Genomic DNA, 12,445 nt, shown 5'->3' with positions numbered 1-12,445 from the left:
CTCGACCTCAATCATTGTTGACACCTTGACTACGACTATCATCGACTCTTCGACCGCTAGACGTGCGGATTCTCGAACCATCTTAATACGTCGACCGCTGGCCGTGCGGCTTCTCAAACCATCTTAATAAGTGACAACTTGAGGATTCTTCCAGTAATGCTATCTCGCCCTGAATATTCTCAGGGCGTATTTTGACCCATACAGTAACTAACACACATGACAAAGGAAAAAAGATTAAATACATCTTCATCAATTGAGCAACTGTGACAAAAGCAGGCCAGAGAACCTCTAGAGCAGTTTCAGCATGACTTAAAGATTCAGAGATAGATAAGTTCTTCTCCTTGACAAGGCAATCCAAACCCCTGTTGTCTTCACTAGTATATGTTGGATGACTTTGTTGTGAACTGCCAAAAATCTCATAACCACAATCGAAGCTCAATGTTGCATCATCAAGTCAATAGCTTCTGCGAGATTATCTCCTCCTTGAAATCCAAGATCCTTAATATTGGAACAACCTAGCTGCATTTAAAGAAACAAAAAAAACATTAGTAATGCAATCTAATAAGAGAGCGATATTTACAACAACCCTAGTGGAAAGATTTGACGTATGTACACTATCATTGTCAGTATATTTTAATATGTTGTAGCAAGTAATGTGTCTTATTCTCCAGATCACCTGTGTTAATTTTGATGATCTGACTCTTTCTACACGGTCAGTGCATAGATTTGGGAGCGAATAAATGGTACTAAAAAGTATTAAAATGGAAAAAAGACTAGAAAAGAATATATATTTAACCTTTGGGAGACTAGATTCATCTGGGAAGAGAGATACTGAATCTCCATTGAAGGGTGTCAAGTAAGTGAGATTAGAAGGGATGGGTAGAGATGGAGTAGTAACCAAGGAGCTTAATTCATTTCCTCTAAACTACAAACATGCAGTTGAGGAATTATTTTCATTGACACTCAGTGAGCTACAAGAGGTACCAAAGCTAACATTACTATCACGCATTTCACCAACTCCAAACCAAATCTTAGCAAACTCATTAGACGAAGGATAATCACTATAATAATTCAACTTCTGGCATCGATGTCCTGTACCCCTACAACCATTTCCATTGGAATCACAGCACTGTCATAGGCACATTTCATCATCCAGATATTTTATGGAACTAGATGTGAACTGCATTTGTCGCAAATAAGTGAACGAGGGTGCCTTCGCGATAAAAAAATTGCTCAATGCACCAATCCATCACAATCCAAACAAAGCCTTGCTAAATCTGACGTGTAATACACCACTGCCTTCACTACCCTCACAAAAGTCACATAGAGGCTCCATTTATCTAACATAATACGATTATCTTATTTTCTTTTAACTTTTTACTAGTTCATCACAAAGTAGGGATAAAGTCTGCACACACACTACCCTCCCCATACCCCACTTGTGGTATTACACTGGGTTTGTTGTTGTTGTTGTTGTTTATCACCAGATCATCACCTCAAAATCCTGCATCAGTCAGAACATTTTTGTGATTAAGTTCAAACATAGTTAGCATCAATCAACAAAGTATAAACATCGAGAGATTGAATATCTTACTGATGAAATAAATATGAAATGTGCTACCACATAAGAGGCAGTGGGTGTACGTGAGCAAAAACATATAATTTGATACCGTAGGATGCTAGTAGTTCGATGCAAAATAATATGGAGCATAGCAAAAAAGATGCAGAAAAGAGTTGGCAATAATTATAATTTGAGAGGGAAAGTGATCTGAAGTCCATATGTTTGTTTCACCCTAACCAAATTTGGGCTAGGGCCAAAATTCTTCCTTGCTCTAAATACCTTTTAATTCATAAATTAAAAGAAATTAATCCAAGCTGAAAAACTGGACATGGACATTGTATTAGTGGAAAAAGACAATACATGTGGACTATCAATAAGCTGACGGGGCATGGTATGTGGAACATCGATGAAAGGACAAGTGGCATTCTTAATTAGACGAGTTAAAGAATGCGGAAAAGGCACGAGAGAAACTCCCACGGGGTTACACTGAGGAAATAATCGGACCTGGCAGATGTAAAAGGAGAAACATGAACGAAATAAATAAAGGCTGTGAAGAAGGGAAGATACACAAACCTGTCATAAATAAGTAAGGGAAATTGGTGCAACAACAAGAAATCTTTAATCATAAATATTTCTATTACGGTTGTACATGGTAACGGGCAATCAAGACAATTAATATCATTAGTGAGCCCAAATTAAATAAGGGAACCGTTACAATTGTATGCTCCTATATAAGAATTGAAATCTCATTTGTAATGGCAAGAAATAATTATTATTGAAATTTATAGAGCTATTCTTTGCTTTACTCTCAAAAGTTCTAAGCCAAAATTTTGGGAGTGATTACTAGTTAATTTCATATTTTCTTTGTCAATTATTTCCATTCCTTGATCTATTCTTTCAAATTGTTAGGAAAGTGAAGTAAATCTTGGCTACCAGTAGCCCGATTTCTTCTAGATATTGAATTTGACCGAAAAATCTATTTTTGGGTTAAACAGATTGGTTCCGTTACCGAAAATCTGATAATCTGTTCACTTTTCAATCTTTAACAATACAATATGTCAACTGTTAACGATAACAACCAGCTGAACCAACAAGGTACAACTCCACCATACCACACACCTATGGGATCCCCTCAACAGTCCTATGGAAGTTCGCCTGAAAGATCTACTTCATGTACTGATGATCAGCAGGGAAACGACCAAACCGTGGAGCAAGACGCTCTAAAGCAATTGATTGCAGAACACGTGAATAATGCACTACAAGATTTTGTTAAGGGATTACCCAATGCGGCGCAAACTCCTCCACTAGTTAATATAACAACTTTGGAGAACCCGCGTTCAGAGCTTGATAATTCTGGAAGTGGAGAAAATTCTAGTGAATCTTATGATGGAGGGTTAAGTACTCCAAATAATTCTAATTTACAAAGTTTAGTGCTAACTTTGCAGAAACAGTTGAAGGAACAGAATGATCTTATAGAGCAGATACTAGGTATACCACCCATAATCAAAGGGGTGGATATTGACAAGTATTCACAACAACCCTTGCCAAGTGCGGTACCTTTACCAATTTTTAAAAGTTTAAAATGCCTGATATTCCCAAATATGACGGAACAACTAACCCTCGAGATCACATAACTGCGTTCACTACTGGTGTGAAAGGCAATGACTTAACCAAACAGGAAATCGAATCGGTTTTAGTTAAAACATTTGATGAAACACTCACAAAGAGAGCGTTAATGTGGTATTCTCTTTTACCCAAAAATTCTATTGATTATTTTACTGAGCTTGCACATTCATTTATAAAAGCACATTCGGGGGCTCAAAAAGTTGAAAAAATGATGGAATACATCTTTAAGGTTAAACAAGAGAGTACAGAATTGCTTATGGAATTCGTAGATAGATTCCAGCGGGAGAGGATGATGTTACCTTGAGTACCTGATAATTGGGCGGCTATGGCATTCGTGAGCAACTTGAACGAGAAAAGTTCAGAAGCCACGAGGAGGCAGAAAGAAAGTTTGCGAGAATTTCCAACAACAACTTAGAACGATGTGTACAACAGGTACAGTACAAAGTTGCGGATATAAGAAGATATGGTCGCACAGCCAAGGGCCGATGAGAGGCCAGGATCGAGACATTCAGAATCAGAAAGAAGGCCCGGTAAAAATAGCTATGAGCCATACATGGGACCCGCAGGGCGAGACTCTCGATCTAAACAGGAGAGTGCATGATTCGATTCAAGACTAAGACAAAAAGACACGAGTTCTTCATCTAAGTTCAAAAAGGAATGAGATGCCCAAAGCAACGATTCCAATACGCAAGCAAGAATATGAGATTACAGTTTTAACATCAGTACCTCCGAGTTAGTGGCTGTTTTAAGAGGTATGGGGGATAAGGTGCGATGACCTAAAGAAATGATATCAGATCCAAGCAAAAGAAATCCAGATTTCTGGTGCGAATTTCATAATGATCATGGCCATAGAATAATAGATTGTAGGCTTCTGCAAGGAGAGGTCGAGCATTTGTTGAAGCAGGGTTATCTTACCGATCTGTTCAGTGAGAAAGGAAGACAATCATACATGAAGAACAGACAAAAGCCCCAAAAACCTCCATCACCAAAAAGAACAGCCAACGTAATAACTGGGGGAGATGAGGTCAATGGAGTAACATATACAGCCGCAAAAAAGACATCAAAAGTCACGGTCTATTAAAACATAAAACTTCCTCAAATTATCTCTATTTTCATGTCTACTTCATGTTTTATATATTTGCACCAATATGAAGATGAGATGTCATCTTCATCAGTGTCGTTAATATAAAAGGGCCCTCTTTTATAAAAACCCATGTATATCGAAGTCACGATCTATTAAAGCATTTTTAAGTACAAGAGAAAGCTCAAATACTAAAAGGGCAGAAAGCATAATATGCGGCAAAAGAAATAAATATATTTATATCATAACCCAAAAATACATGGGTAGAAAAAACAAACCTTCCAAAAAAGTTGTCCAAAAAACATAAGGGAGTTCCAAGCAAAAACCAACAAACAAACACTTTTGACAAAAAGTCTAGAAAAGAGGAAAAGCTAAGGAGCATCATCAACAGTAGAAGAAGGATCAACTCGGGGAGAAGAGGGTTGAACATCAGCTTCACCAGGAATAAATCCATCTCCATTACCCTTAGAACCTTCATCTTTAGGTCTGGAAAAGCTTTGACGTTGCTGAGTTTGTTTAATTTCTTCTCTGGCCTTAGCAATCTCAGCGTTAATGTCAAAACCTTCCTGATTGGCTTCAGTTAAAGTCTCGAGGCGAGTGTTCAAAAAAGCACATCTAACATCCAGGGATGACTTATCCTCGAGGGCTTCATATTTTTTCTCCCACTGATCAATTTCAGCTCTCAGCTCTTCTTTTTTTACTTCCGAGGCTTCATAAGTTGTCTTCAAAGGAGCAAGAGAACTTTCCAAGAAATTAATTTTATCTGTAGAGGTGCGGAGATCTTCCTGATCTTGGGTAAGAATTTAAACCAATTCACCCGCGTAAACCTCTTTTTGATTGAGGAGTTCTTTCAAACCTCTTATCTACTCAGTAGCCTTGGAAAGTTGTTCAACAAAAGAGGATTCTAGTCTATCCTTATCCTTCTCAACTTGACTAGAAGAAGCTTTTAGAACTGCTAACACAGCAGATATCATTCCCATTTGATGTTCCAAAGCTTTTTTCTCTTCTGCAAGAACGTCCTTTTCCAGCTGAAGACCTTCAAATTGTTCTCTCCAGTTATCAGACTTAGTACGCAATTCAATTAGTTGTTGATCAGTCCAAGAGACCCTTTTCATAAGCTTTGTGCCTATCAAATTAATATATAAAAAAGAAGGAAGTTACGAATGAGGTAAAAGAAGGAAGGGAATGTAAGTAAATTTATACCTTAAAAGAAGAATGAACAATATCATTCATTAAGGTTAAGAAACTGTGACCCTCTAACTTCTTCTTCTCCACGGGTCCTAACAATGGCTTCAACCACATGTCAGCTTGTCCAGACTTCCTCAATAAATTTGCACCCTCGGGGACATCAATCACAATTTTTTTCATTTCCCGCCTGCTCCTAGAAGGCTCAGCTTCTACATGAGAAGTGGCAGCGGGAGAAACCACTAGAGTAACACCGGGAAAAGACATAGGGGTTTAACAGTAGATAAAACTGGAAAGGAAGCAAGTGGCAATTCTTCAAAAATAGGCCTGAGGCCTTCTTCACCCTCAAAGCCATGGGAGAATAACCTTTCAACAGGACTTGATAGGGGATTAGCTGTGTTACCAGCATCTTCATCAGAAATTTCTAAAGGGGCATTCTCTGGCTCATCAATGAGTCTGAAGGGAATTGAACTTGATGGGGGATCATGAGAGACAGGGGTTTGATCATTAGAAACCACGCGTCTCCTGACACGCGGTTTTCTCACCAAAGAACCTTATTCTATATCCTCTTCATCATCAGACCCACGGGCGTCGATAGTTTTCCTCTTGGAGGAAGAAGCACTCAAAATCCGTTCTTGAGCAAGACTTACAAAAAGCCTGGTTGATGGAACAGATGCGGGACTAATGCCACGAATAGAAAACCCTAATAAAAAGGGGGGAATGATGAAAATTTTATGTATAAGCAAGTAAAAGAGGAGAGGAACTGCAAAGATAAAGAGTACCGTGAGTCTTCACTTTCCAAGATCTTTTGTCCATAGGAGCAGCAGTCAACATTTTTTCTACCCAAGTACGGAAGTCAGGAATTTCGTCGAATACTTCCATGGTTGCTGAAAAATAAATATGTGGTTACATAAAGGAATTCAAGGTAACAAACAAAACAAACCTTACATGCAAAGTTCCATTTTTTCTGAAAAAGGCATGTTTTCTTCACCCACTAGTGGGGGCAGCAACAAAGCAGACGTACCAGCCATGGTCACGGTCATCCTTGGAGGTGACTAAAACCCTTTTAATTCTAACCACGAGGGAAAAGATTCATTCACGAAACAACTTAGGAGAGTTAAGATGAAGTGAGTGACAGAAGTTAAAAGGAGCAAAAACCAAATCCGACAAATAGCGAAAGCATGCCACAGCCCTCCACACAATGGGACCAATCTGGCCAAGGCAAACATTAAAATAGCGACAAAACTCGATGATCACGGGATCAATGGGAGGCTTAAACACTAAAGTGAAAGGGTAGGTATAAACGAAAGAAAAGCCAGCATAGTAAGAGGTGATTCTTTGATTGGCACCAGGAATTAAAATTGGGAAATTTGGTTTCCAATAACATTCTCGTCGAACTAAAAAAAGAAGACTAGGAGTGATTAAACTTGGGTAACGTTCAGCAGGGTTAAGGGAAGCTATAGAAGAAACTTGATTGTTCATGGTCTCACAATCTAACACAAAGAAAGCGCTTAAGGAACAATCTAAGAAACCGTAGGCTAACGCATAGTTTCATTCAGGTCCCACCCAAATTTTAGAAGAAGATCTAAGGGTCAAAGGAGCCCTAGGTATAGAAGAAGATGGCCTGGCAGAACTACTTTGAGAAGTAGAACCATGAGTAGATAACGAACCAAGGCTGTGAACTATACCACCTCTCCTACTCCTAGTAGGGGCAGTAGAAGGAGCAAGCTCGTCAAGGATCACAACTTTGCGAGGGTCTGGTATTGAAGAAGACATGTTTAACAAAGAAAATACAGAGGAAAGGTACAGAAATACGAAGAAGAGTTAAGATGGTGGATAAAGAGAAGAAGGAAGAAGGTTTCAAAAAATCAAAAAGGATGAAGTATATATAAGGAGATACAACCGTCGTTAAAATTGGTCATTATGAAGTGTCATAATGGAACCATCACTTCATGACTGATGCAGCCGCAGAAAAAACCCTAAAAAGCATTGAGAAACTACAGAACCAATCATAAGAAGCCATGTAGCATGGACATTAAATGAATGTGACATACGTCACATCGATTCTGAATGAGACATAATGATACTCGAGAAACGGGGGTAAAGAATTCCCGCCATAAAAACTTACCACTTCCCGAATATTCAGTTGAGAATATTCAGAAAGTGGGGGGAGTATCTATATTGGTGGAAAAAGACATTACATGTGGACTATCAATAAGTTGACGGGGCATGGTATGTGGAACATCGATGTAAGGACAAGTGGTGTTCTTAATAGACGAGTTAAAGAATGCGAAAAAGGCACAAAAGAAACACCCACGGGGTTACACTGAGAAAAAAAACGGACCTGACAGATGTAAAAGGAGAAATAGAAAAAATGAATAAAGACTGTGAAGAAGTGAAGATACACCAACCGGTCATAAATAAGTAAGGGAAATCGGTGCAGTTACAGGGAATCTTTAATCATAAATGTTTCCATTACGGTTGTACATGGTAACAGGCAATCAAGGCAATTAATATCGTTAGTGATCCCAAATTAAGTAAAGGAACCGTTACAATTGTATGCTCCTATATAAGGAATGAAATCTCATTCGTAATGGAAAGAAACAATTATTATTGAAATTTATACAGCTATTCTTTGCTTTACTCTCAAATTTCTAAGTTGTAATTTTGGGAGTGATTATCTGTTCATTTCATATTTTCTTTGTCAATTATTTTTATTCCTTGATCTATTTTTTCAAATTTTTGGGAAAGTGAAGTAAATCTTGGTTATCAGTAGCCCGATTCCTTCTGGATATTGACTTTGACCGAGAAATCTATTTTTGGGTTAAATAGATATAAAATAACTATATTAAAAATTATGCAATTTGACTATGTATACGGATAAAACCGAGGCTAATGAGCACCCTGATTTCCCGATGAAGCAAACGAAGCAAGGACATGACTGCAAGGAATCGGAATTAGACCCAGGAGCCTCTCGTATCAGGGCTTGAGAAAAACACCTGTCATCGGAGCCATCGAGACCACGCCCTCGGGTCCGGTTCAAGTTCCAAGACCTCGGAGAGCATTACCGAATCACCACACACGATTAACAAAGGGTCGTGATATCCGTGCCCAATCAGATATCACGGTGTGAATCTTGGCCCGTATCGGTAGTAAAACAGTGATTAGCGAAAAGGAGGATTTTTATCTTTCTTAGAACTGTACTTAGGGTAAAACTCCCGTACTATATAAAGGGAAAGCTGATTATTCATTAGGGGAATTGTAACACGCATACCAGGCAATCCACATCTATTTTCTCTGTTTCTAAAGTTATTCAAGATTCTTAATTTTGTTCAAAGTTCTTCACAAGTGTTTGGCTCCTAACCGAAAGGCAGATTAATTGTTAAGCTTATAACCGATCCCGAATATAATATTGCTACTGGTTTGGTCATTTATCGTGTCTTTAATTCGCTTATCTAATGTTATTAATCAATTATATTGAATTATTCCACATATTCTTAAAATCGCGTATAAATTCAATTTTTATCCATTTTTAAGGGTAAACAGTTTGGCGCCCACCGTGGGGCTAAGGATAATAGTAGTAGTTTGATATAAATTTCCATAACACAATATATTTTATGCTTGTTCTTTGAGATTTTAATTTCAGATCTACCTAAGGATGTCAAACTCTCAGTCTGCTCACTTCAACATTGATGTTGAGTCTGGTCATCATGGCGAAAATAACAATATAGCACCTAGCAGCGAGGTGCCCCCTACTGATCCCAACGGGGTCCTAGATGCAGATCCGATCGATGCCAACTTGCATATGACCATCGACGCCAACCTGTCAACCGACCCTGAGAACAGCGTTCGTGGAGGAGCCCGACCAACAACTCGAGGTACGCACGAAGGTGAAGGCGACGGGATCAATTTGCGGGTGATCTTCAAAATGTTATAAGCCCAACAGGTGGCAATAGCACAGCTGCAGAACCAAAGTCGCACCCCTAGAAAAGTTGAGTCCTAACAATCCCGGGAAAACACCCGAAGGAATGAGCAAGTCACGGAAATCCCGGGAGAAGTTGAGCCAGGACCAACCCCAAAATAATAAAGATGCTTGAGGAACTGACAAATCGGGTGGAATTGGGGGAGAAGAAAATTGAGGCCAACGACAAAAAAGTGGAGACCTATAACTTTAGAGTTGATCAAATCCCAGGAGCGCCCCCGATATTGAAAGGCCTGGCCTCCAAGAAATTTGTCCAGAAACCTTTCCCTTCGAGCGCGGCACCAAAGCCAATCCCGAAGAAGTTCTGTATGCCCGATATTCCGAAATATATAGGAGCCATGGATCTAAATGAGTTCGTGACCTCCTACACATGTGCCATTAAGGGAAATGACTTAGAACTTAGAAGATGACGAAATCGAGTCGGTTTTGCTGAAAATATTCAGACAAACCTTGTCAAAATGAGAGATGATATGGTATCACAACTTGACCCCAAATTCTATTGATTCATTTCCTATACTTGCAGATGCCTTTGTAAAAGCACATGTCGGGGCTATCAAGGACGAGACCAGAAAATCGAACCTTTTTAAATTAAAACAAAGAGATAACGAAATGCTCAGGGAATTCGTGTCGAGGTTTCAAATGGAACGAATGGATCTACCTCTGGTTGCGGACGATTGGGCCGTTCAACCATTCACTCAAGGACTCAACCCCCGAAGTTCCTTAGCTTCACAGCACTTGAAACAAAATTTGATAGAATACCCGACGGTAACTTGGGTTGATGTCCATAACAGGTACCAATCAAAAATCAGAGTCGAGGACGAACAGCTCGGGGCCCCCTCCGGGTTCGTTTATACCGTCAGAACTAATGAAAGGTCTAAAAGAGTCGTCGATCATGAACCAAGACCGAACAGAGAACAGTATCAACTGTATAATGGAGATCGAAGGGGTAGCGGATATGAGCGTAACCCTACGAAAAGTGAAAAAAGGAACGATCGAGGCTAGAGTAGCCGGAGACTCGTGAGCAAAAACGATTTCGATAGGACACTCCGGGCCAGGGAGGCACAAAGGTTATCAGAATACAACTTCAATGTCGATAATGCTAGCATAGTATATGCTATCGGGCACATCAAAGACACCAAGTGGCCACGACCATTGCAGTCCGACCCTACCCAGAGAGACCCTAACTTAATGTGTAAGTATCATGGCACTTATGGCCATAGAACCGAGGACTGTCAACAGTTAAGAGAAGAAGTGGCCCAGTTATTCAATAACGGGCATCTCTGGGAATTTCTGAGTGATCGAGCCAAAAATCACTTCAGGAATAGGGACTCCAACAAACAGACCAAACAAGAGGAACCTCAGTATGTCATCAACATGATCATTGGTAGAGTCGACGTTCCCCATAGACCAATGCTAAAGCGCACCAAGGTGTTCATCACAAGAGAAAAACGAACCCAAGATTATATCTCGGAGGGAAACATTTCGTTCAACGATGAGGATGTCGAAGGCATCGTAGAACCGCATAGTGATGGACTAGTAATATTCATACTTATAAATAAATCTCAAGTTAAACGTGTGTTGATTGATCCAGGTAGCTCAGCCAACATCATCAGATCGAGGGTCGTAGAACAGTTGGGTCTACAAGACCAAATAGTGCCAACAGTTCGAGTTCTAAATAGATTCAACATGGCATGCAAAACTACCAAAGGAGAAATAACCCTGCCAGTAAATACTATCGGGACAGTTCAAGATACCAAATTTTACGTGATCGAGGGAGACATGAGGTATAGCACCTTATTTAGAAGGCCTTGGGTTCACAACATGAGAGCAGTACCCTCGACACTACACCAGGCACTAAATTTCCCCACTCCGGGAGGAATCAAGACGGTCTACGGAGAGCAGCCGGCCGCAAAATAAATGTTTGCAGTCGATGAAGTGATTCCGATTTCCGCACTCTCGACATAAAAGAACACGGAGCCGGTCAGGAGAAAAGAAAATAAATAGCAATCACCGACACCGGCTGGAGCAAGTCGTATTGATCAAACACTTGCCCGATCGGAAGGTATACTTGGGCACGGGGTTAACTCCCGAGCTCAGGAAAAAACTCATTAAATTCCTTATAGCTAACATAGATTATTTCGCTTGGTCCCATCTTGATATGATAGGTATCCCGCTGGAGATAACCACTCACATGCTGAATTTGAATCCGAAGTTCCTCCCGCTTAAACAGAAGAGGAGACCTCAGTACGAAGTCAAGCATGCATTCATCAAAGACAATTTGAAACATTGACGACATGTTAGTTAAGTCTTTGCGAGGAAAGGACCATTTGAAGCATTTGTAGAAAACCTTTGACATATTGAAGAGATACAATATGAAGCTGAATCCCGGTAAATGCGCATTCGGAGTCGGGTATAGAAAATTCATTGGGTTCATGGTGTCCAACCGAGGGATCGAGATCAATTCTGATAAAATCAAAGCTATAGAAGACATCACCGTGGTGGATAATGTTAAGGTCGTTTAGAGGTTGACCAGGCATATAGACTCCATGGTCCGGTTCATATCGAGATCCTCAGACAAAAGCCATCGATTATTCTCATTATTGAAGAAGAAGAATAACTTTTCTTGGACCCCGGAATGCTAACAAGCTTTGGAAGAACTCAAACGGTACTTTTCGAGTCCACCCTTGCTCCACACTCCGAAGGAGGATGAGCAGTTGTACCGAAGGAGGTAAGTGGAGTCCTAGTCTAGGAAGAGGAAGGTACGCAATTTCCTATTTACTATGTTAGTAGAACTCTAGGTGAGGCCGAAATAAGGTTTCCTCACCTGGAAAAATTGGCGCTCGCTTTGCTAAGTGCCTCCAGAAAGTTAAGGTCGTATTTTCAATGCCACCATGTATGTGTCGTAACTTCTTACCCACTAAGAAATATTATTCGCAAATCCGAGCTCTCGGTCCGGTTGGCCAAATGGGCCGTAGAAATCAGCAGGTACGATATCGAATATCGACCCTAA

General features: G+C 40.0%; 1 protein-coding gene across 1 annotated transcript; it reads right to left on the bottom strand.

Moving 5' to 3' along the window:
* Positions 1-435: 435 nt before the first annotated feature.
* LOC138895308 (putative zinc finger protein CONSTANS-LIKE 11) lies at positions 436-1,347 on the bottom strand. The gene is made up of 4 exons (XM_070179986.1): positions 1,243-1,347; positions 995-1,129; positions 797-925; positions 436-519 (listed from the first exon to the last, which is right to left on the bottom strand). The coding sequence occupies exons 1-4, from the start codon at positions 1,345-1,347 to the stop codon at positions 436-438; spliced, it is 453 nt and encodes a 150-aa protein (XP_070036087.1).
* Positions 1,348-12,445: the final 11,098 nt, after the last annotated feature.

The sequence above is a fragment of the Nicotiana tomentosiformis genome, chromosome 7, assembly GCF_000390325.3.
Source record: "Nicotiana tomentosiformis chromosome 7, ASM39032v3, whole genome shotgun sequence".
In the NCBI taxonomy this organism is placed as follows: domain Eukaryota; kingdom Viridiplantae; phylum Streptophyta; class Magnoliopsida; order Solanales; family Solanaceae; genus Nicotiana; species Nicotiana tomentosiformis.
The sequence above is the reverse complement of the archived record's forward strand: the minus strand, read 5'-3'. Positions and strand labels throughout refer to the sequence as shown.

Excerpts from the sequence above, each read along its gene's own strand:
- LOC138895308 (XM_070179986.1), bottom strand. The coding sequence starts at position 1,347 with ATGTTAGATAAATGGAGCCTCTATGTGACTTTTGTGAGGGTAGTGAAG. Across the intron at positions 1,130-1,242 it reads GTTTGGATTGTGATGGATTG|TGCTGTGATTCCAATGGAAA; the intron begins GTGCATTGAGCA and ends TGCCTATGACAG. Across the intron at positions 520-796 it reads ATGAATCTAGTCTCCCAAAG|CTAGGTTGTTCCAATATTAA; the intron begins GTTAAATATATA and ends CTTTAAATGCAG.